The sequence below is a fragment of the Thamnophis sirtalis genome, unplaced genomic scaffold (assembly GCF_051295495.1).
Source record: "Thamnophis sirtalis isolate CommonGarterSnake01/CBP01778 unplaced genomic scaffold, rThaSir2_p1.2 scaffold_8, whole genome shotgun sequence".
NCBI lineage: Eukaryota > Metazoa > Chordata > Lepidosauria > Squamata > Natricidae > Thamnophis > Thamnophis sirtalis.
In genome coordinates this window covers 9082488-9107095 of record NW_028261388.1, presented here as the reverse complement: position 1 = coordinate 9107095, position 24608 = coordinate 9082488, and the positions used below count along the sequence as shown (strand labels likewise).

At 43.3% G+C, this 24608-nt stretch overlaps 1 protein-coding gene across 2 annotated transcripts in view; it reads left to right on the top strand.

The window, feature by feature from the left end:
• Nucleotides 1–24608, top strand: part of GRM5 (glutamate metabotropic receptor 5) — a 272063-nt gene that overhangs the window by 228796 nt on the left and 18659 nt on the right. Inside the window, exon 9 of one of the 2 annotated variants that reach the window (XM_087721071.1) lies at nucleotides 18924–19019. The exons of the other annotated variant lie outside the window; for it this stretch is intronic. Within the exon in view, the coding sequence (XP_087577197.1) occupies nucleotides 18924–19019 (96 nt within the window). The remainder of the gene's footprint in view (nucleotides 1–18923; nucleotides 19020–24608) is intronic. 2 annotated transcript variants of the gene reach the window in all.

Below are 24608 nucleotides of genomic sequence, written 5' to 3'. Positions count from 1 at the left end.
AGCTCAGTGGCTAAGACGCTGAGCTGGTCAATCAGAAAGGTCGGCAGTTCAGCGGTTCGATCCCTAGTGCCACGTAACAGAGTGAGCTCCCATTATTTGTCCTAGCTTCTGACAACCTAGCGGTTCAAAAGCGTGCAAAAATGCAAGTAGAAAAATAGGGACCACCTTTGGTGGGAAGGAAACTGTGTTTCATGCTCCTTCGGTGTTTAGTCATGCCGGCCACATGACCATGGAGACGTCTTCGGACAGCGCTGGCTCTTTGGCTTTGAAACAGAGATGAGCACCGCCCCCTAGAGTCGGGAACGACTAGCACATATGTGCGAGGGGAATCTTTACTTTAAGGAAAGAAAAATTGTTGTGGAGAAAAACATTTATTGTACCTCAGTCCCAACTGATTTGAAGGGAATGCACCTTCATCGGAGGAATGGTATAAATCAGCCAGCTTTGATTTATTTTCTTTTTTTTTTTTTATCATACCAATTTTCCGCTTATTTTTCCACAGCTTCATGAAGAGCCAGACGTTCTTTAAATCCAGTCAGATGAAAGCAGAGGGCAGACCTGAAGGGTTACTTGGTCGTGTTAGAATTTTCAGATTCTCTGTTGGCCCCAGAGAAGTACCGTATTTTTCAGAGTATAATACACACCTTTTTCCCTCAAAAAAGAAGCTGAAAATCTGGGTGCGCCTTATACACTGAATACAATATTTTTTGTCTCCCGAAACCCTGACCCCTTCACCAAAATGGCCATGCATAGCTTGTAGGAGGCTTTCAGAGAGCTCCTTGGGGCTGGTGAGGGCAGAAATGAGCAAAAAACAGACCATTTTTTGCTCAATTTTGTCCCCCCAGCCCCAGGAGCCTCCTAAATGCTATTCATGCCCTTTTTTTGAAAAAACAAATGAGCCTGTTTTACAAAAAACAGGCCATTTTGGGGAGGTCTGCAAAATGGAAAAAAAAATTTAATTTGCCTTTTCAAAGCCTTGCTGCTTCTTATACTCTGGTGCGTCTTATACTTCGAAAAATACAGTAGTAGAATAACATTTCTTGGAAGAATGAAGGAAGTCTGCAAATATACCGTAGGTGTGTGAGCTCTCCAAGGTGCTGAAATCTCCCGCTCAGGCAGAGCCCCGGATCTTTTCATATTTCTTCCACTTTGTGAACGCTCAGTCTGTTACTTGCTTTTTAGGAATCTCCATGGTGAAATTTGAAGGAAAAGAGGAATGTGGTCACATAGGGCACAGCCAAGTACAAAGAGTACTTTTGTGTCAGGAGTGACAGAGAAATGGAGAGCACAGGATCTCTCCCTATAGGTTTATACAGATAACAGATTAACAAAGTTGGAAGGGACCTTGTAGGTCATCTAGCCCAACCAACCACCCAAGCAGGAGACCCTACACTATTTCTGACAAATCGCAGTCCAATCTCTTCTTGAAAGTCTCCAGTGATGAAACCCCCACAACGTCCGAAGACAATTTCTGTTCCATTGGTTTTGATTGTTCTCACTGTCAGAAAGTTTCTTCTTATTTCTAGGTTGAATCTCTCCTTGGTCATTTTCCATCCATTATTCCTTGTCTGGCCTTCGCGTGCTTTAGAAAATAGCTTGACCCCTTCCTCTCTGTGGCAGCCCTTCAAATATTGGAAGACTGCTATCATGTCTCCCCTGGTCCTTCTCTTCACTAGACTAGCCATGCCCAGTTCCTGCAACCGTTCTTCATACTGTATGTTTGAGCCTCCAGTCCCCTAATCATCCTGGTTACTCTCCTCTGCACTTTTTCTAGAGTCTCAACAACTTTTTTATAGTGTGGTGACCGAAACTGGATGCAGTACTCTAGGTGTGGCCTTACTGGGGCTTTATTTAGACTTATAGGCTTTTATATAAACTTTATATAGACTTAAACAAAGCTATAGTCTAAAATCCCAGAGAATAGTGACTCAGATAGAATCCATCCCAAATTGGACATTCAGCTACAGCAGCAGTTCCATTAGCTCAAAAAAAAATGTCCATTTTGCATTGCAAAACAGAAATAAATAACCTAAAACCAAGGCTGCTTTAAAGTTTGAGGCCAAAGTAGATGGTACGGCAACAATATCACTGAATAGTATAAGGAAACTGTTTTTTTAGCAATCATTTAAATTTCCCAAAATCTAACAAAACAAAAGCTGTTGTGTCTTAGCCTCCTTGCCCTGCTAAAATTAATGGTGTGTGAAGTCTGTTGCCCAAATAATGTATTTAGTCTCGAGTCTTTTTTCGATGGCCCATCAAGCCTCAAGTTTGAACCGTTGACCTCATTAGTACAATTTTCTGCTTTTAAAATAAACACAATTTAATGCATCTATTTTACTGCAGCCAAAGCATGTAGGAGACCATATATTCAATACAATAGCAGAGTTGGAAGGGACCTTGGAGGCAACTATTAAGGAACAGGGATCGACTTGGAAGTAAAGTGGCATAAGTGGATGCTGAATGGCCCCTCCCATAGGGAATAAATAGGAGCAAAAGGGGAGTGGTGTTTGCAGGAGACAATTCGTTTATTATTTATTATTTATTTATTTATTTATGGAATTTATAGGCCGCCCAATCCCGAAGGACTCTGGCTCATTCGCTTTATAATGCCTTGGAAAGGCCACACTTGGAATCCTGCATTCAGTTTTGGTCACCACAATGTAAAAAAGATGTGGAGACTCTAGAAAGAGTGCAGAGAAGAGCAAGAAAGAGGATTAGGGGACTGGAGGCTAAAACATATGAAGAACGCTTGCAGGAACTGGGTATGTCTAGTTTAATAGAAAGAAAGACCAGGGGAGACATGATAGCAGCCTTCCAATATCTCAGGGGTTGCCATGAAGAAGAGGGAGTCAAGCTATTTTCCAAAGCACCTGAGGGTAGAACAAGAAGCAATGGTTGGAAACTAATCAAGGAGAGAAGCAACTTAGAACTGAGGAGAAATTTCCTGACAGTTAGAACAAAAGTGGAACAGAAGTTGCCTCCAGAAGTTGTGAATGCTCCAACACTGGAAGTCTTTAAGAAGATGTTGGATAGCCATTTGACTGAAATGGTTTAGAGTTCCCTGCCTAGGCAGGGGGTTGGACTAGACAACCTCCAAGCTCCCTTCCAACTCTGTTATTGTATTCTTGTATAAGTGTCCTTTTACAGCATTGCGACTGTATCGGCCTGGCAACTATCCAAGGACTGATAAGGTCTGTTTTTCTAATTAAACCTTGAAAAGTTTATTGCTGGGAGTTTTCTGGAGGTGAATGCCAGGAATTCACATTAACCAAATAAAAAAGGGGTGGGTTTTTTGTGGGGGGGACAAGGCGCTTGTTTCATGATTTTGTTAAGCCTGAGTCAGAAGAGAAAGTTTATCAAAGAGAGATCCAGTCTAGAACTAAGAAGAAACTTCCTGACAGTGAGCACAGTTAATCAGTGGGATGGCTTGCCTCCAGAAGTTGTAGACAGCCATTTGTCTGGAATGGTATAGGGTTCGGGCAGAGGGGTTAGACTAGAAGACCTCCAAGGTCCCTTCCAACCTTATTGTTCTATGTTCTGTTCTACTGAGACCGTGCTGAAGAGATAAGAGAATATTTCCTCAAGATTCTTGGTTTTGGTGTTCAATGTCTGTAACTCTAGTAATACTTGATCGACCAAATATATATATATATCTGCTGCATCTGCTGGAAGAGTTGAGATCAGACAGAAAGCACTTCTCCAGGGCAAAAGTTGTATATATATATTGCCCTGGAGAAGTGCTTTCTGTCTGATGTCAACTCTTCCAGCAGATGCAACGGTTGTGTGGATCTTCCTATTGCCTAGAGAACCCAACAGCGTTTTCAACAGGGTGAGTGGACGCATCCAGTTTTTACAAGCCCCTGAGCTTTTCTTTTTTTGCAAGAACAGCACAGTAATGCAAGCAGGCAACACATCATTTACAAATAGGAAATGTTGCTATGGGCTTTCATTGCCCACTTTTCTCATAATCACGTAGAGAGATGGTTTGGTAGAGACTGCATTTGTTCTGATCTGGTATATCTAGCCATTCTGGCTGGCCTGGACCATGTAAGGAATAGCAGTTAGACTTATATGCCACTTCGTAGTGCTCTACAGTCTTCTCTAAGCAGTTTACAGAGTCAGCCCATTGCCCCCCAACAATCTGGGTCCTCATTTTATCCGCCTCGGAAGGATGGAAGGCTGAGTCAACCTGGAGCCGGTGAGAATCGAACTGCTGGCAGCCAGCAGAATTAGCCTGCAATACTGCACTCTGACCACTGTGCCACCATGGGTGGAATAAGGGGTGGAGAATTAATTTTCCCAAGAGGCGACATGAGAAATGAGAACTCCTGTGGAGGGCATTCAGCTGAATTGAATTCTGCTCAATGTCAACTCGTAAAGTTGCCATGGTGAGGAAAAGGGGAGGGAGCAGCGCATTCCATGCATACCTTCAGCTAGTTGGATCTCAGATTACCCTGTGTGCACCTTGTTGGTGAATGTGATTTATGACACAGACTGAGGGAAGGGAAGGAACGGGGTAAAGTTCAGCCATAATTCGAATGAGGTTTAGATCTGATTGCAAAGCGGTATTGCTGACATGGTGCTCCTAATAAATGACTGGATTTCTTTTGAAACTTGGCTCGAGGCTCATGAATTTATTAGGGCATCTTTCGGAAACCTGACAGACAGTCAGATCTACATTACATTACATTACAACCTAGAGCTGGTGAGGATCAAACCCCTGGCAGTCGGCAGAATTAGCCTGCAATACCGCATTCTAACCACTCTGCCACCACACTTGTGTTAGAAGATGTCTGTAAGAAACAGTAACCCCCACACAGTAAATATATACCTCTGTGCAGGCGTTTGAAAGCCGTTCGGCTTCCGTGGTGACGTTGACAGCTGGCAAAGTTTTGTGTAGAGCATTGACCTCATCGCTTTGACAATCTCCTACTCCAGCTTGGCAGCGCCATCAATTAACATCACATCAGCACAATGTTAATGATGGGGAGGGAGTCTTTGTGACCTGCTGGTAGGACGTAAGTAGCAAGTTTCTTTAAGAACTGGCATGATTCATTCCCTTACAACACTTTGTACTAACTATATATAACCACATCATTCCAATTCATGTTTTTTCTTTCTTTCCCCCTGGGTTGTTTTGTTTTGGCTTCCAGTCACTTCAGCATCGGCTCGAATAGATTCATGAACCAGCTGCCAAACATAACTTAGAGATATAATTTATCTTTTGGGAAAAGTCATTTTCGACCAGTTAATTATAGGATCAGAGGGACAGTGTCCCTAGACTTTACAAGAACAGTCTATGGGATTTGAGTTCCATGCAAAACTTCATGTTGTTCGTTTATTTATTTAGAGTTAGAATAACAGAGTTGGAAGGCTCCTTGAAGGTCTTCTAGCCCAACCCCCTGCTTAGGCAGTGAACCCTACACCACTTCAGACAAATGGCTATCCAACATCTTCTTAAAAATATCCAGTGTTGGAGCATTTACAACTTCTGGAGGCAAGTTGTTCCACTGGTTAATTCTTCTAACTGTCAGGAAATTTCTCCTTAGTGCTAAGTTGCTTCTCTCCTTGATTAGTTTCCACCCATTGCTTCTTTTTTTTTTTTTTTTTTCTCATAAAACATTTTACTTTATTTCATTTTCATTTTCATTTTAAACAATCACTTATATACTGTGCATAAAAAAAAAGAAAAAAGGAAGAAAAAAAAAACCCCACATAACACTTCATTCCCCCATACACCCTCTCTTCTCCCCCTCCAACTTTCCTTTCACCCCTCCAGCATTCCCCTCTTCTACTTCCCTACCCCCTCAGACATCTCCCCCTCCCTCCATTTCACCCTCCTTACATTCCCTCTCACTCCCTCTTTACTTCTCCCTTCTCTTTCCCTCTTCTCCTCACTTTGGTGTATCCATACAATTCAATTTGTTTTTTACAATAAAAGTAGAGAAAGAAAAAAAGAAAAAAAAAAGAAAAACGAGCCACAGTACACAAGTGAATTCTTATTGTTCTAAGGATTGAAACTGTAATTCCCCCCTCCCCCCTCCCCTCTATAATCCCCCCTCCCTAACCCCCTTACGGCTTCGCAGGTCCCATGCCCGGCATAGTTCTTTAACAAGCATTTGAGTATAATAAGGTCAGCTAACTTTAAAATTAAAAAAATAAGATAAAAGTAAAGCCAAAAAGAAAAAGGAAAAATAATAGAAAATAAGAAATAAAAAACAAAAAAGAAACACCCACACTCACACACAAAAAGAAGAAAGAAACAAAAAGGGTCAATAAACCCACTACGTTAACACAGCTTCCCATTATCTGTAAATCTTAAACAATGTGATTCATTCCAAATTTCGATTATTTTGCTACTTGCAGGGTTTCAAACTATATTAGAGCCAGGTAAGTTGCTCAATTAGAATTCCCCAACTAAAAATCTCCTTGCTTTGTCTATCTATTCAGACCTTTAATTTATCTCTTTTTTATCCAAATATCCAAACCTTTCTATAACACCATTAAACTCAAATACTTCTTTCATTTTTCATTTCCAACACCTCCCTTTCTATCCTTACCCACCTCCACATATAAATTTTTTACCTTCCACCCTGCCTTTATCCATATCCACATATATATTTTATCCACATTCATTGCTCCTCCCATGTTTACTCCACTTTCCTGAAGATTCTCCGACCAATCTTTCTTAACCTTATATTGATATAGCAACTCAAACAAACATCAGCTTGCATTCTAGCCCCAGGTAATCTAATTAAACTTTCGCTGCCCTTCCCTCTCCCACACACCTCCCAACTCCGTTCGTTCCAAACCGCAACTCAAAAAGATCACAATTTCCGTTCTCCTTGCCTAAGAAAATAGTTCATGCACAATTTGAGTTAGAGTTCAGACAAAACTTCTGTAGAATATATGTCCACAATCAGCAACGCTTCTTTCAGTCTCCATGTCTCATCATCAATATGCCACTTTTCCATTTTATCCCAGACGGAAATCATAAAGCTTTAAAAACATCGCTTAGTCTTTATTCTTTAGTCTTCTGCCCTTCCGGAAGAGGAAAGCAACACCCTCCGCCTTGTAGCCACGTGTCTCGCTGTTTGTCTTCTCCTTCTCCTTGTCTCTCCCCAGATCCGGATGAATCAGGAAGTCCCGCCTTCAGGGTCTCGTAGTAAAATTTTCGGGCTTCACAGACGGAGTTAATGCGGTGTTTTTGGTTGCCAAATGTAACTGTAATACCAGCTGGGACTTCCCATTTGTATGAAATCTGAGAGTTTCTGAGCTCTTCGGTTAAGAAAGCGTATTGTCTTCTTGTTCTTAATATTTGAAATGGTATCTCTTTAAAAACAATCAAGTCATCCCCATCAATTCTCAACCTCTTTCCGTAGAGCCTCTGTATTATCTCATTTCTAGATTCCCTTGTAGTAAAGTATATTATTATGTCCCTCGGAAGCTGTCGCTGTTTTGCTACCCAGGAATTCTGGCGGTAAATTCTTTGAATCTGCCAATCAAAGTTAAGTCCCGGACTTCCCACCAAGCGACTGAAAGCTTCAAAGAATGTCTGTTTCAAATTCTCCTGTTGGTTTTCACGCAGCCCTCTAACCCGTATAGCAAAGGCAGACTTGTTATAATTTATCATGACAAGTTCTTTTTGGGCAGATGCAATTTCCTGTTCTAACGTTTGAATTTTTGATATCAGATTAAGGTTAGTTTCTTCCAAAAGTTCCAATTTGTCCTCCGTTTCAGCAATATAATCTGTCATAACTGTCATTACTCCGATCATATCCTGCTTTGCCTGAGCAATTTTAGCATCAAATTGATCACATAAATCCGATATCAGTTGATTAATCTCCTGTCTGAAATCATTAAGCGTTTTGAGAAGGAATTCTTGTGTTAGCAAATCTCCCGTGGAGGGTGTAGGAGACAAGGGTAGCGGCTTCATAGCAGTTTTTGGAGATATGTTATTAAGGAAGCGCTTCTGTTTATGAGCCAAGGTGGCGCAGTGGTTAAAATGCAGCACTGCAGGCTACTGCTAGATCAGCAGGTCAGCGGTTCAAATCTCACCGGCTCAGGGTTGACTCAGCCTTCCATCCTTCCGAGGTGGGTAAAATGAGGACCCAGATTGTTGGGGGCAATATGCTGACTCTCTGTAAACCGCTTAGAGAGGCCTGAAAGGCCTATGAAGCGGTATATAAGTCTACTGCTATTGCTATATTGCTATATTAAGTTTGGGAGCCATTCCAGAATAAAAATAAAAGACAAGCAATCAAGCGAGCCAAAAATCAAAGTCTGTGCTCCCCTCAGTTAATCTTTTAGCAATTAGTACGGAGAAGCCTTCAGGAGGATAGGGTCAGCTAGCTGCGTCAGATCAAACACAAAAGCTACGAGATCGCCATCTTGTGACGCAGCTAAAAAAGAAAGGGAGCCTTTTGCGAAATTGAAGCTGGTATTTTAAATAGTGATAGAAGAAATTCCTCGGGAATAGTCCCCGCCCGGATTGGCTTTTAAATAGCTTAGCTTTGTCCTGGGGGGGGGAGGCAATCTGCCTAGGCTGCAAAAAAGGCAGCGCGGAAAACTGGCCGGAGTAAAGGCTCAGCTAATGTTGAACCTCTTCTTCATTCACAGCAAAAAGAAAAGCTATGAATTACAAAGAGATCCTAACGACTGACCTTCTCCCTGCCCCTTTCTGCCAGAAAGGGGAGATATCTATAGATCTTATAAGATATACGAACCAGAGTCCTGGCAGGAGCTTGGTTGAGCTCCCGACGGCGGCAGCTCCTCCCCTCGAAGCCTCCACCCATTGCTTCTTGTCTTACCTCCTACCCTTTGGAGTATAGCTTGACTCCCTCTTCTTGGTGGCAGCCCCTGAGATATTGGAGCACTGATAACCAATAACAATAAACAACAATTTATTCAATTGGAATGGCTGCCCATCTCAAACAAGGGACTCTGGGTGGCAAATAATCATAGAATCATTTAAAACCAATATAACAATGAAACACAAATAGTAAACAAGAACTATTATAGAAACGTAGAAAACTGGGGGTAGAAAAAGATCTGCCCTTTGAGTTTTGTCTGTTTTCCTTTTAGTTAATTAATTTATTATTTGTGCTAGTATTTCTATACATTATTTATTGTATTTTTAAAATTTTTGTCAGATGGTGGATATGGGTTTATCGCAAGCATGTTTACAATACAATACAATAGCAGAGTTGGATGGGACATTGGAGGTCTTCTAGTCCAACCCCCTGCCTAGGCAGGAAACCCTATACCGTTTCAGACAAATGGCTATCCAACATCTTCTTAAAGACTTCCAGTGTTGGGGCATTCACAACTTCTGGAGGCAAGCTGTTCCACTGATTAATTGTTCTAACTGTCAGGAAATTTCTCCTCAGTTCTAAGTTGCTTCTCTCCTTGATTAGTTTCCACTCATTGCTTCTTGTTCTACCCTCAGGTGCTTTGGAAAATAGCTTGACTCCCTCTTCTTCATGGCAACCCCTGAGATATTGGAAGACTGCTATCATGTCTCCCCTAGTCCTTCTTTCTATTAAACTAGACATACCCAGTTCCTGCAAGCGTTCTTCATATGTTTTAGCCTCCAGTCCCCTAATCCTCTTTCTTGCTCTTCTCTGCACTCTTTCTAGAGTCTCCACATCTTTTTTACATTGTGGCGACCAAAACTGAATGTAGGATTCCAAGTGTGGCCTTTCCAAGGCATTATAAAGCGAATGAGCCGGAGTCCTTCGGGATTGGGCGGCCTATAAATTCCATAAATAAATAAATAAATAATAAATAATAAACGAATTGTCTCCTGCAAACACCACTCCCCTTTTGCTCCTATTTATTCCCTATGGGAGGGGCCATTCAGCATCCACTTATGCCACTTTACTTCCAAGTCGATCCCTGTTCCTTAATAGTTGCCTTCTCCTGACAGATCTGCGGATATGCACATCTGGAATAGGGTCCGGCTCTTCTTCTGCCCACTAATCTCCGACTCAGAAGGCAGCTGATAACTGTCAGACGGTGCTCACCCCCTCTCTGCGTCCAACGCAGAACCCTCATCAGAGCCTTCCCCAGACTCCAGGACTGGCCCATGTTCCTCCCCAACCTCCTCACTATCCGAATCTGCCACCAGGCAGCTGGGTGACTTGGAGCCAGTCCTCTCTCTCAGCCCACCCCACCCCACATGGTTGTTGTTGTGTTGCTGTTGTTGAGAAAATAGGAGGAGAAAAGAGTATTAGGGTTTGTTTGCCACTTTGACTTATTTGTTAAAGTAATAAAAGCAAGAAGTAAGTAAGTAAGTAAGTAAGTAAGTAAATAAGGAAGGAAGGAAGGAAGGAAGGAAGGAAGGAAGGAAGGAAGGAAGGAAGGAAGGAAGGAAGGAAGGAAGGAGGCACGAAAGAAGGAAGGATTCCATACTAGGTTAGAGAATGTAAATTCTCTGAGACCTTTTTTCACAAATTAATGTTCCTGGATACCCATTTCTTTCATGCAGACTGATTTTTTTCCAAGCATAAGCTTTCCAGTTTTGTTTTAAACTATCCCTTTGTACAGATCATTTCCCAAAGCAAATATTCTTCTTTCTTTACTTTTCTTTTGTTTGTGGCGGACGTATGTTCCACAAACATTTTTCTTTTTATTCTGGATTTTTGCTGAGAGAAGAACCGATGCCTATGCTGGGGCTTCAAATGCTCCGGCAGATTTTGTAAATTTTAACTCCCAGAGAACTAGTATATCTGTATCAATCGATTGGTTAATTAAAGCATGTAACAGAATAGAATAACAGAACAAGACAGTTGGGAGGGACCTCGGAGGTCTTCTAGTCCAACCCCCTGCTCAAGCAGGAAACACTATCAAATTTCAGACAAATGGTTGTGCAATCTCTTCTTAAAAACTTCCAGTGTTGGAGCATTTACAACTTCTGGAGGCAAGTGGTTCCACGGATTGATTGTTCTCACTGTCAGGAAATTTCTCCTTAGTTCCAGGTTGCTCCTCTCCAGGGGTGGGTTCCTGCAGGTATTACTACCGGTTCAACACCCCCAAAAATTTGCAAGCATAAAACTTTGGGCTCAATTGTGATTGTAAGTTGAGGATGACCAGTATCTCCCGTTCAGTAAAAGGTGGGAAGAAAAATGACCATCATCACTGCTGACCTCTGCTTTTTCTCTGCACAATAAGGACAATTTGCCATGGATGGAATGGCTTACATGTATAAAATGAGAAGCACTCCTACAATCTGTAAAAATCTGAACTCCTACGAGTCCAGAGGTATTTCACGAGAAGATTCCTCCACTCCTCTGCTCACAATAGAATCCCTTATGCCACCAGGCTCGAAATTTTGGGCTTGGGGAACCTAGAACTACTCCGACCTAAGTATAGTATACAAAATTGTCTGCTACAACGTCCTACCTGTCAATGACAACAGCTTTAACTGCAATAATACACGGACAAACAATAGATACAAACTCAAAGTAAACCACTCCAAACTCGATTGCAGAAAATGCGACTTCAGCAACACAGGGGTCAATGCCTGGAATGCTCTACCTGGCTCTTTTGTTGCATCCTTAAACCCCCCATACTTTTAACCTCAAATTGTCTACTGTGGACCTCACCCCATTCCTAAGAGGTCTGTAAAGGAGGCATGCATAAATGCACCAATGTGCCTACCATCCCTGTCCTATTGTCCCCATTTATTCGTACCCATTTCCTGTGATCATGTCCATCATATACTGTACCTGTTATCTCCTACATGTTTGACTGACTAAATCAATAAATAAATACATGCATGCATACATACATACATACATACATACATACATACATACATACATACATACATATCTTCCATGCATAAAAAAAAAACACCTTTAAGGAGAAGGGTTCCTATAAAAATAAGGATTTTAGGATGAGCTCATTTCTAAATTTTCCTTCCCTCTACTCCCCTCTGTTGGTTGAAGAAGTGCATTGCAGGCCCTGAATCAACCCAGCTTCAGTCTTGTGCCAGGGGCTGCTCTTCCTAGGAGAAGAAATTATGCATATATTGTAAATTTTCTGCCTCCTTAAAAATGTCTGGGCATGCAGGAACTTTGGGAGTCAGTCCTCAACTTGCTGTTGACCTTAAAGGAGAACCGTTTTGGCCCAGGAGTTAAAGCACCAGGATAGAAAGTGGGAGATTGTGAGTTCTAGTCCCACCTTAGCCATGAAAACCAGCCGGGTGACTTTGGGCCAATCACCAGGAGATGGTGGGTTCTAGTCCTGCTTTAGGGATGAAAGCTGGTGGGTGACTGTGGGCCAGTTTCTCTTTCTCAGCCCAACTCACCTAACAGGATTGTTGTTGTGAGGAAAACAGGAGGAGAACAGTCGCTGCAACTGGGTATGTCTAGTTTAATGAAAAGAAGGACTAGGGGAAACATGATAGCAGTGTTCCAATATCTCAGGGGTTGCCACAAAGAAGAGGGAGTCAAACTATTCTCCAAGGCACCTGAGGGCAGAACAAGAATCAATGGGTGGAAACTAATCTAGGGGAGAAGCAACTTAGAACTGAAGAGAAATTTCCTGATAGTGAGTACAATTAATCAGTGGAACAAGTTGCCTCCAGGAGTTGTGAATGCTCCAGCACTGGAGGTTTTTAAGAAGATGTTGGAGAACCATTTTGTCTGAAGTGGTGTAGGGTTTCCTGCCTAAGCAGGGGGTTGAACTAGAAGACCTCCAAGGTCCCTTCCAACTCTGTTATTCTAAACTCTAAATTATGTTAAAAATATTTAATATGATTCAGCAAGCTACCACAAAGATTGTTTATTAATTTTTTTCACTACTTGTCAAGTGAAGGCCTATACACTTAGATCTTCCACCTGAACTGGTTCCTTGTAGCTGTCATAAACAACCACAAAGAAGGTGGAGAGGTCAAGCTATTCTCCAAAGCACCTGAAGGCAGGACAAGAAGCAATAGGTGGAAACTAATCAAGGAGAGAAACAACCTAGAACTAAGGAGAAATTTTCTGATAGTGAGAACAATTGACCAGTGGAACCGCTTGCCTCCAGAAGTTGTGAATGCCCCAACACTGGAAGTTTTTAAGAAGAGATTGAACAACCACTTGTCTGAACTCATATAGGGTTTCCTACTTGATCAGGGGGTTGGACTAGAAGACCTCCAAGTCCCTTCCAACTTTGTTATTCTATTCTGTTCTATCAATTATGTGTCCAGAGAAATCCCTTTTAAACTGGGGCAGGGAGTATTGGAGTACTTCCTCTGAGTTATTGTGAATAGAGCTTAGAAAGTGTTTCTAAAGCATTTCTTTTTCCTTCTTTTATTCAAACATCATCTTCCATTAAACAGTGTGTCGTCTGCACAAATATTTTGTGCAATTATTTTATACAATACCAATTTACAGCCATATTTATTATTTTAGCTATTCTTAACTTAATACTAATATATACCATACCTAATACTATAACAATCGTCTTCTTAACTTATTCCACTTTGTTAAAATATTTTATCTATTTCACTCCTCTGCTTTTTTCCACTTTTCATATTTATTCTCTAACCATTGATAAAATAATTGCCATATTGTATAACAATCAGATTGTTCCTTCTCTTTAATTTCGAGTGTTAACCTCTTCATTTCTGCACATTCTAATATTTTCCTAATCACAGTCGCATCCATAGGGCTCTCTTCATTTTTCCAATTTTGTGCAAATACAATCCTAGCTGCAGTTGTTACGTGAATTATCAAGTATACATTTTCTTTACTGTAAGTTTCTGGTAAAATCCCCAACAAAAATAATTCAGGTTTCGGATCAATATGCTGTTGTATCATCTCCTCCAACCATGTACATATTTTTATCTGATATTTTTTGGCTTTTAAGCATGTCCACCACATATGATAATACAACCCCGGTGTCTGGAGGCATTTCCAACATTTCACTGATTTATCTTTAAACATCTTTGCCAACCTTGCTGGTGGAAAATGCCATCTGTAAGACATCTTGTACAAATTCTCTTTATATGCAGTTTCTAAAGCGTTTCTGAATACCAATGAAACTATGCCACCAATCCCCCCCCCCCCAGTATCTTGATAGACCTTTGTGTGCAGATCTTTTATTAAAGGAAATCACGTTTGCAAAGCAATGCAGCAATTACACGTAACTTCAATAGTTTTATTTTTCAAAGGTTACTCCCACAGAGGTAGATAAATGACTAAACAATGAAAGAGCGAGCTCAGGTTTAAATTGAGTCTGAGAGGAAAGATGAGAAGGAGGAATCGCTCCATGTTTCCATTATTCGTTGTTTTAGGTATAGGAAAATAAGGTTAATATGAGATGTTTTGCAACATCGGAGCTGAGGTCCTAATAGCCTGGGATTTTCATATAGTTGAAGGTTGCTTTCATTTCGGATACAGGGAGTCCTCAACTTACAAAAGTTCATTCAGTTCAGTGGTGAGATTCAAAAAAATTAATTACTGGTTCTGTGGGTGTGGCTTGGTGAGCATGGTTTGGTGGGGGTGGCAGGCGAAGGATAATGTAAAATCCCCATTCTCACCCCATTTCAGGGGAAGGATACTGCAAAATCCCCATTCTCTTGCCACTCCAGGGGAAGGATACTGCAAAATCCCCATTCTCTTGCCACTCCAGGGGAAGGATACTGCAAAATCCCCATTCTCTTGCCACTCCAGGGGAAGGATACTGCAAAATCCCCATTCTCTTGCCACTCCAGGGGAAGGATACTGCAAAATCCCCATTCTCTTGCCACTCCAGGGGAAGGATACTGCAAAATCCCCATTCTCTTGCCACTCCAGGGAAAGGATACTGCAAAATCCCCATTCTCTTGCCACTCCAGGGGAAGGATACTGCAAAATCTCCATTCTTACAAAGCAATTCTTACAGAAGCAAAATAGCAAGTTATTAAGATGTCCCAGTCATTCTACCTATTGTGCTATTATTACGTCCCTTCAATATCTATGACCTTTGCAGTGATCCCATTTTGAGACCTCCTGAAAAACCAAGTCAATGGGGAAGCTAGATTCACTTAACAGCTGTGCTACTAACTTAACAACGGCAAGCATTCACTCGGCCACTGTGGCCAGAAAGGTCGTAAAAACGGGGCGAAACTTACTCAACAACTGTCTCGCTTAGCAACAGAAATTTTGAGCTCCATTGTGGTTGTAAGTTGAGGGTTGCCTGGATGCCCCTCGCGGGATTTTACGTTAACCTACAGATGCAGTACGTTTCACGTTACCATGGAAAACATTTTGACTTCCTCCCGCAGATGTGATGACCATTTCTTCATCCTGCCTTATCTTTAATGCCTTTCTTTTCTAGGTTGGTGCAGATTTTTTGATCCCCTTGTTTCTTTCAACAGTTTCAACAGTTTCGTCCGCCGGCCAGGCCTGTCTGCTTTTCTCTCCGTTGTAGGAACTTGAGTTCCTTTAGTATGTATACAGATCTAATATTTTGCATGGTTTGCCTTTCCTCTAACCTTGCCGTTTTATCACAGCTTTGCACACAGCACCGCTTTGGAAACGGGAATGCCCTAGACGGCTGTGGGTTCAGCAACCTGGGGTCCTCCAAATGTTTAAGACCCAGCCGGAAAGACAATTTGAAAAAGGAGGCCACGTTGCTACCTAAATCCTAACGGGATTTAGCTTGATCACTGCCACGCATTCGGATTACGCATTCTGAATATTGCTGTTAAGACTTGATTCGATTTTATGTTTTTGTTATCACTGAATTTTGCTGCAAAGCTAGCGTTTGGATGTTTTATCACAGGGGTGTCAAACTCAAGGCCCGGGGACTGGATCCGGCCGACAGGCTGCTTAGATCTGGCCGTGGAAACAGCAGAGGACTGACCTGCGGTGCTCCTCCTGTGAAAATGGAGCTTGGGAGGACCATGTTCTCGGCTCTCCCGAACTCCATTTTCGCTGGCAGAAGTTGCAGGAGGCCATCGCAGCCGAAAACAGAGCACACTTTCGGTGACAGAGCACTCAGGCCACTTCTAGCACCAGGGGTGGGTTGCTGCCGGTATTACTGCCGGTTCGGCGCGCATGCGCATTTGCACCTTAAAAGGTCTGTGCATGCGTACAATGTTAGAAAAGGGGGAAAAATTAAATTTCTGCCATAAAGATTGTTCTGCGCATGCAAGGTGGCGGTGCAGCCGATAGAACCGGTTCGGAGGTGTGGCAGGACAAGTTACTACCTACTTGGCCGAACCGGTCCGAACTGGTAGGAACCCACCTCTGACTGGCACCCCCGACACGAGTGACGTCAAGCTAGCCACACCCACCCCAGCCCAGCCCCCCCAAAGTCAAACACAATCCTGATGCAGTCCTCAATGAAATCGAGTTTGAGAACCCTGCTTTACCACAAAGCTTTTCAGTCTGGGGTTCCGTTGTGTGGGTCAGGAATTTTGAGAGTCCTAAGACAAACCGAGAGCCTCAGATGGAGGCAAGATAGTTTAGATGATTGTGTTGAGTGTCTCCCTGGAAGACTGGTGGCCGTCCGCCTGAATCTGCACAATTTTGTTTATTGAAACACAGCACTAGCAGCACTCCGTGTTTTCTTTGTCTTGCAACTCTTCATTCCCACTTAAGTTTGGCAGTTGTTAGCCATTAATTATGGGACGCGGTGGTTCAGTGGCTAAGACGCTGACCTTGTCAATCAGAATGTTGGCAGTTCAGCGGTTCGAATCCCTAGCGCTGCATATCGGAGTGAGCTCCCGTTACCTGTCCCAGCTTCTGCCAACCTAGCAGTTCGAAAGCACATAAAAATGCAAGTAGAAAAATAGGAACCATCTTTGGTGGGAAGGTAACAGCATTCCGTGCGCCTTCGATATTTAGTCATGCCGGCCACATGACCACGGAGACGTCTTTGGACAGCACTGACTCATTGTCTTAGAAATGGAGATGAACACCGCCCCCTAGAGGCGGGAACGACTAGCACATATGTGCGAGGGGAACTTTTACCTTATCCATTAATTACCAGTCATTTAAAAAACAATCTGATTATGGCATACTCGTCATTTATCTGCTATTCAGGCAAAGAGAAAGATTAGCATCCTCCATCTTTTCAGGTGCTGAGTCCTTCCACCCCCCAAAATATTTTTGTTTGGAAAAATAAATCCCAAAGTATATGAGCAAATCATGATAGTCACGACCTTAGCTTCTGGATCTTTCACGAGGCCAATCTATTTACCACGCTTCAGCGTTCTTCTGTAAAGGTTTGCAAGATCTCGTGGAAAAAAACACTGCAGTTTGGTGAGGTTTGGTAACCACGCAAATCAGTGGTGGGATTCAAATAATTTAACAACCAGTTCTCTGCCCTAATGACCAGCTGGGTAGGCGTGGCTCAGTTGTCATGTGACTGCATGGGCATAGCCATCTCAACGTCACTCATGTTGATGGGCGCTTCGCCTTAGCTGTTACAATGTAATAAGGGTTAACCAGAGAGGCGGTTTCTGTAAGCAGGGCAACAAAGATTAGGCTAGAAACAACACTAGAATGTTTCCTTCCTGCCTTCCTTACAGGATTAGCCCTGTAAAGTGGGGAAAAACAAAAGGAGATTTCTTCCAATAACTGGTTCTCCGAACTGCTTAGAAAGTTAACAACCGGTTCTCCCGAATAGGTGAGAACTGTCTGAATCCCACCACTGACGCAAATGCTCAGCCATTTCAAAAAAACATAATTATGAAGAATACATTTTGGAAATCTACTAATGCCAGGAACCATCGCTAGCCACCATGGGTTTGCAGTTTCCTTTAAATCTTAGACTGCAAGGTCTGTGCATTTCCAAGCCCCTGTCCTCAATGATCTTATTGTAGGGTTGAAACTTCCAGCTGCATGCCAAGGTGTGCCATCAAATGTACTCCTAGTAGAAAAACGCCCTTGTTCAAGGGCCCGGAAGTGCTGTGCCTTTTTCAGCCCTATGGTTATTTTTTCTCCTTGGACTTTTCTTCCAGTTCCCTTTACCCACCTTCATGTGGTTCCCACCCCATAGAAGACTGGAGACTAAGGGGTCCTTGGTGCTCCCTGTGCTTGGTAGTTTTCTTGCAGATGTTTCATTAGCCATACTAGGTAACATTGAGATAGCAGGCTGAACCAGAGTAGGCCTCAAGCCTGAACCAAACTAGGGTTTCATGATATTAAGCTTCAACTGTTCATATATAGAAATTGCAAACGTTCGCTTTTAGGAAGTCTGCACATAAAAACTGCTGAAGCAAAGGTCTCTATTTTAACGTATCTTCTGGCTTGACTGTAAAATCTGTCTGGAAGGACACAATTTACTTCTCCAAATGTATGCTACAGATGAGACTTGGCTGGCCATGTAGTATTACTTCCTGTAGACATAATATTGCTGTAACTCAAGGGCAAATCTTGAGGGGTGTATCCAAGAAACTAACAGATGGCTTAGCTAAAAGCTAAAAACTATACAAGGAATTTCCTGATGTCATTCGGAGTTCAGGCCTTTGTCTCCGAACTTGCGCAATAAACTATTCCTTCCCTGAAGAGCTGGCTTGCGTGTCCTGTTTTTTCTACAACAACATCATCAGTGCTAGAAGGAAGCGTAACAACAGCCTAATCAAGGAACCTCTAAGAAAATCCTCACCAACACTGACAGGCAAGCCAGCTTCTATATAAACAGAGAGGAAACCCAACTCCTTTCTATGTCACACTGATGTTGTTACCTAGTTGGGCAATGAAAGGTCCACAAGAAAACAACCAGCCTCAAGAACCCAAGGGCCCCAAACTACAAATATTCCCCTTTACTGAGGCTGGAGACTGTGCCCCATTGCCCAGTATGGTCCTTGGAAGTGTGCCATGTTTTGCACATGCGCCTCTCTCTCCCCCTCTCTCTTGCACCCCTGCTACAGGACAGGAGAACGCCCACAATCATTTCTTTCTGTTTTTGTTGCTCCTGTCATTGTCATGCTTTGTTAGGTACAAAGACAGGAGGCTGGCCCAGCACAAGTCGGAAATAGAGTGTTTCACTCCAAAAGGGAGTATGGGAAATGGTGGGCGAGCGACCATGAGCAGGTAAGTAAAAGCATGAATGCCACCTTACCCCTTCCGAGGGTCAAGGGGCTTTGTCTGTCAGAGGAGGATTGTCCGGGGGGGAAAACATTGCAGCCCACCTCCTCAATGTCTGATCGTCGTCGTCCAACCTGTGCGATGTATCTCTAGATCAGTGTTTCTCAACCTTGGCAACTTGGCAAGAAGTCCGGACATCTTCAAGTTGCCAAGGTTGAGAAACACTGCTCTAGATGATTTGTGTTGTTGGTTTAGGGTTGCAAAATAAGTTCGGCTTCTTGTTTGGTCTGTAACAGCAGCTCCATTTGCAGGAGAAGGTTCTAAGTGCCAAGAGCAGGAGTCTCAAACTAGCGGCCCCTGGGCCAGACGCATCATGTACAGGACATGCCCACCCTGGCTCCACAAAGGCAGAAAAAGTCATGATGCGTCACGTGACGTGGTCGAGTTTGATACCCATGGCCTAGAGCAGTGGTAGTCAACCTGGTCCCTACCGCCCACTAGCAATAGCAATAGCAATAGCAGTTAGACTTATATACCGCTTCATAGGGCTTTCAGTCCTCTCTAAGCAGTTTACAGAGTCAGCATATCGCCCCCACAGTCTGGGTCCTCATTTGACCCACCTCGGAAGGATGGAAGGCTGAGTTAACCTTGAGCCGGTGAGATTTGAACAGCCGAACCGCAGAACTGCGGTCAGCTGAAGTGGCCTGCAGTACTGCACCCTAACCACTGCGCCACCTTGGCTCAAACTAGTGGGCGTTCCAGCTTTCATGGTGGGCGGTACGGGTTTTGTCCGATACTATAGCACTTTCCTTTTTAAAATTTAATTGACTTCCCTACTTTATAAAATCACCATTACTGTGGAAACGGTGGGCGGTTAAAAATTTATACTACTAACAGAGATACAAAAGTGGGCGGTAGGTATAAAAAGGTTGACTACCCCTGGCCTGGAGAATGGAAACAATCCTGTAAGGCAGACTGGAGAAAGGTGGGGTTGTGAGAAAGCTGAATTATTCACTGAGTAGGAGGCATGGGAACATTGCAGCTCACCTTCTCAATGTGTGATCATCATCACCCAACCTGTGCAGTATAGTTTTGTGTCGTCCGATCTCCAATCAGGGTTGTAAAACCAGTTTGGCTTCTTGTGTAGCCTGTGACATCAGCTTCATTTGCAGCAGAAGGTCCTAAGTGCCTGGAGAATGGAAACGATCCTTTAAGGCAGACTGGAGAAATGCGGGGTTGTGAGAAAGCTGGAAGCTTTTCTAGGTAGCCTGAACCTGGGCCGCGTCAAAGTGAGTGAGGCCTGGATTTCCCACTGTTTTCCTGTTTGACAGGGTTTTGATGTTATCATGATATTGAAGCTATGATAAGGATCCAGGGGTACCCACAAGATACGGTTTTAAAACAAAAATCAAGAGGGTAACCATGAAAGTAGAATTGAATTGAAGAATTGAAGATCTGTCATCTTGACTGTATCCTCCAGATCAGTGGTGGGTTTCAAAAATTGTTGGAACCTACTCTGTGGGTGTGGCGTCCTTTGTGGGAGTGGCTTGCCACCCATGTGACTGGATGGGAGTGGCTTGACGCCCATGTGACCGGATATGAAATTATGAATTAGTACTTAGATCAATCCAAGTAGCTATTCAGAAACTCTGGCATTGAAGCATGCAAGTCTTAAAGCTGTCAGGTTACAAGATCCTTGCTAGTGGTGGGTTCCAAAATTTTTGGGAACCTCTTCTGTAGGTGTGGCCTGCTTTCCGGGTCCACTGGTGGAACCTCTTCTAACCGGTTCGGTAGATTTGACGAACCGGTTCTACCGAATAGGTGCGAACTGGTAGGAACCCACATCTGCTCCAGATATACCTGTAAGGATTAGATTATAAGTAGCCCTCCTCTTATGACCAGTGGCTTAGTGACCATTTGAAGTTACAACCAACCCCCCCCTCCAAAAAAAAAAGAAGACCTACAGTATAACCTGAATTCTGATGGTTGAACCTCCTTTGCCATCACGTGATTGAACTTTGAGTGATCAGTAACGCAGCACACTTCCTGGAAGAAAGGCATCCATAGGGAATCTGTTGCAGCAGATTGTGGTTTGTAATCTACTTACGAAAGAGCAGGACTTGAGACCAAGAAAGTGAGAGAAACAGGTTTATTGGATGCATCGAGTTCAGCGTGTTCACACACCAAAATCTGAACTGCCTGGGCTCTGCCCAGGATGCTACTTTTATGCCATGTTCCACACTGTGCATTCTCAAGGCGTTTCCATACACGAGACAAGCATGACATTTCAAAAGGGGACGTTCACTTGGACTGTTACAGCAAAGTACATAGGAGAAATATAAAAAAGAGAAGTTCCTATTTCGTCCTAAGCTGTCAGCAGCTTTTACCTCTGTCCTATCTCTCACCCACGTCTGGCTTCCTGTGCCCCCACTTTACAGGGTCTTGCCACACAGTTCAGCCCTATTTGTAATACTTATGAGGAAGTTGGGGAGCAATAGCAATAGCAATAGCAATAGCAGTAGACTTATATACCGCTTCATAGGCCTTTCAGGCCTCTCTAAGCGGTTTACAGAGAGTCAGCATATTGCCCCCAACAATCTGGGTCCTCATTTTACCCACCTCGGAAGGATGGAAGGCTGAGTCAACCCTGAGCCGGTGAGATTTGAACCGCTGACCTGCTGATCTAGCAGTAGCCTGCAGTGCTGCATTTAACCACTGCGCCACCTTGGCTCCTTCTCTTGGGAGAAGGTTCACTGCAGCTAAAAGTCAACTTTGGGACTCCAGGGCACTGGAATAAAAGCCAAACTAAAATGAATTTATAAGATCCATTCTATTAAGACCACCTAACCTGGCCAGCCACTGGTGGGTTTACCTGTGCAACCCATGCTGTATCAAATCCACTGGTTTCCTTAATGACCAAAGATTCACTTAGGAGCCAGAGATTCACTTAAGGATCACCACCCAAAAAATATAAGATTGTTACAATTAACGACTATTACCTTCGATCATAATGGGCAAGCACCATTGCAGTTGAACGTTGAGGATTGCATGGATTGTTTTTGTCTATTTCCCACAGAGAAGATACTGGGGCAGGACAGATCCAAGTTAGCCATTTTTGCTTTTCTACCTGTGGACCAGGAATATTTTTTTAAAAAAAAATATGGCTATTGTTCTCTGCAAAAGGGACTCTTTTGCTGTATGGAAATCACTTCATTCATTACTGGTTCATTACTTGAATATGAGTACTTGAGAGACCGCCTACTGCCAATTACCTCCACTAGACCAATAAGATCCCACAGATTAGGCCTCCTCCGAATTCCATCAGCCGCCCAGTGTCGACTGGCGACTACCCGGAGGAGGGCCTTCTCTGTGGCTGCTCTGACCCTATGGAACGAACTCCCTGTGGAGATTCGTACCCTCACCACCCTCCAGGCCTTCCGCATAGCCCTTAAAACCTGGCTGTTCCGACAGGCCTGGGGCTAAAGACTTGCAGCCCCACTTCGAATGGTATGATTGTTGTGTTTTTTAGCTGTGTATGGTCTTTATGTTTTGTAACTTTGTTTGTTTTTTTTCCCCTCCCTTGAATTGTGAGCCGCCCTGAGTCCCTCTCAGGGAAAAGGGCGGCATACAAATAAAGTAAATTCAAATTCAAATTCAAATGAGCCAGCAGTGTGCTGCAGCTACTTAAAAAAAAGGCCAGGTTGCATTAACAGAGGGATAGAATCAAGATCGCATGAAATATTAATACCATTTTATAATGCCTTGGTAACAAAACCCACATTGGAATATTGCATCCAGTTTTGGTCACCGCAATATAAAAAAGATGTTCAGACTCTAGGAAGAGTGCAGAGAAGATGATTAGGTGACTGAAAGCTAAAACATATGAAGAACGGTTGCAAGAACTGAGTATAGCTAATCTAGAGAAAAAGGGATGTGGTGGCTCAGTGGCTAAGACTCTGAGCTTCTCCATCGGAAAGGTCAACAGTTTGGCAGTTCGAATCCCTAGTGTCGCGTAACCGAGTGAGCTCCCGTTACTTGTCCCAGCTTCTGCCAACCTAGCAGTTCGAAAGCACGTGAAAAATGCTTGTAGAAGAATAGGGACCACCTTTGGTGGGAAGGTAGCAGCGTTCCGTGCGCCTTTGGCATTTAGTCATGCCAGCCACATGACCACGGAGAAGTCTTCGGATAGCGCTGGCTCTTTGGCTTTGAAACGGAGATGAGCGCTGCTCCCTAGAGTCAGGAACAACTAGCACATATGTGCGAGAGGAACCTTTACCTTTACCTTAATCTAGAGAAAAAAAAGAATAGGGATGACATGATAACAGTATTCCACGTTTGAGTGGCTGCCACCAAGAAGAGGGGGGTCAACCTGTTCTCCAAAGGACTTAAAGGCAGGACAAGAAGCAATGGATGGAAACTAAAAGAGAGAAGCAACCTAGTACTAAGGAAGAATTTACTGTCAGGGAGAACAATTAATCGGTGGGACGACTTGCCTTCGGAAGTTGTGAGTGCTCCATCACTGGGCGTTTTTAGGAAGAGATTGGACAACCATTTATCTAAAATGTTATATAGGGTCTCCTGCTTTGATCAAGGGGTTAGATAGAAGGTTCCACCACAAATGCGCGCACAACAAAAGCGCGCCTGACTAAACCGCGATGTCTAAAGCGCGGTGACAAAACCGCGCGACGAATGAGCGACTAATTAGCCCTAAAGCGCTCCGACAAAAGTGCGCCGACAGAAGTGCGCTGTAAAGTAACCCTAACCCTAAACCTAACCCTAAACCTAACCCCAAACCTAACCCTAAACCTAACCCTAAACCTAAATGTAAATCTTACCTTAAAGTAAATCGTGCTTCTGTCGGCGCGCTGTTGTCGGCGCGCTTTTGACATCACGGTTTTACCGCCGCGGTGTTGTCAGCGCGCTTATGACGTTCACGCTTTTGTCGGGTCACGAGATAGAAGGCCTCCAAGATCCCTTCCAACTCTGTTATTCTGGTTATTTTTCTATCAAAACCAAAGGCTCAAAAGTGGGGACTCTCCTGAAATATATTTGCCCTGGCAACAAGGGCAAAGAATGAATTGCAGCATTCCGAAAAGGTGAATTTGTTACCCATTTTCCACTCACTTTTCTTCTCCTGATCTTCCTCTGCACCCTTCATCCTCCTCCTCCTTCCTTTTTTTCCTTTTTTTCCTTTACCAGCAAAAATGTCCTGTAGTGGTTTGATGAGAGCTTCTCAAGATACTTAGCTTTACTGAAAAATACTTAGATGTGTAGTCTACCATGACAAGGGAAAAAAAAATCACACTTGAGGATTTCCAAGGGCACCTGCATAATCCACAAATCATCCCTAAATCTCTCCCACAGATAATGCTGGCAATCAGAGATAAAGCAGTTGTGTAGGTTGAATCAAACATAAGGACACTCACAGATTGCAGAGACATGCAGAAAATGTTGATCTTCTCCTCTTCACTGAGAGCAGCCAGAAAGATTTCGACAAAATAGTTGTTGTGGCCCACCAGCGACCAGTAGAGTCGGACAGTGAAGAGGTTGGGGAGGAGCGTGAGCCAGTCCTGGAGGCTGGGGAAGGCTGAGACG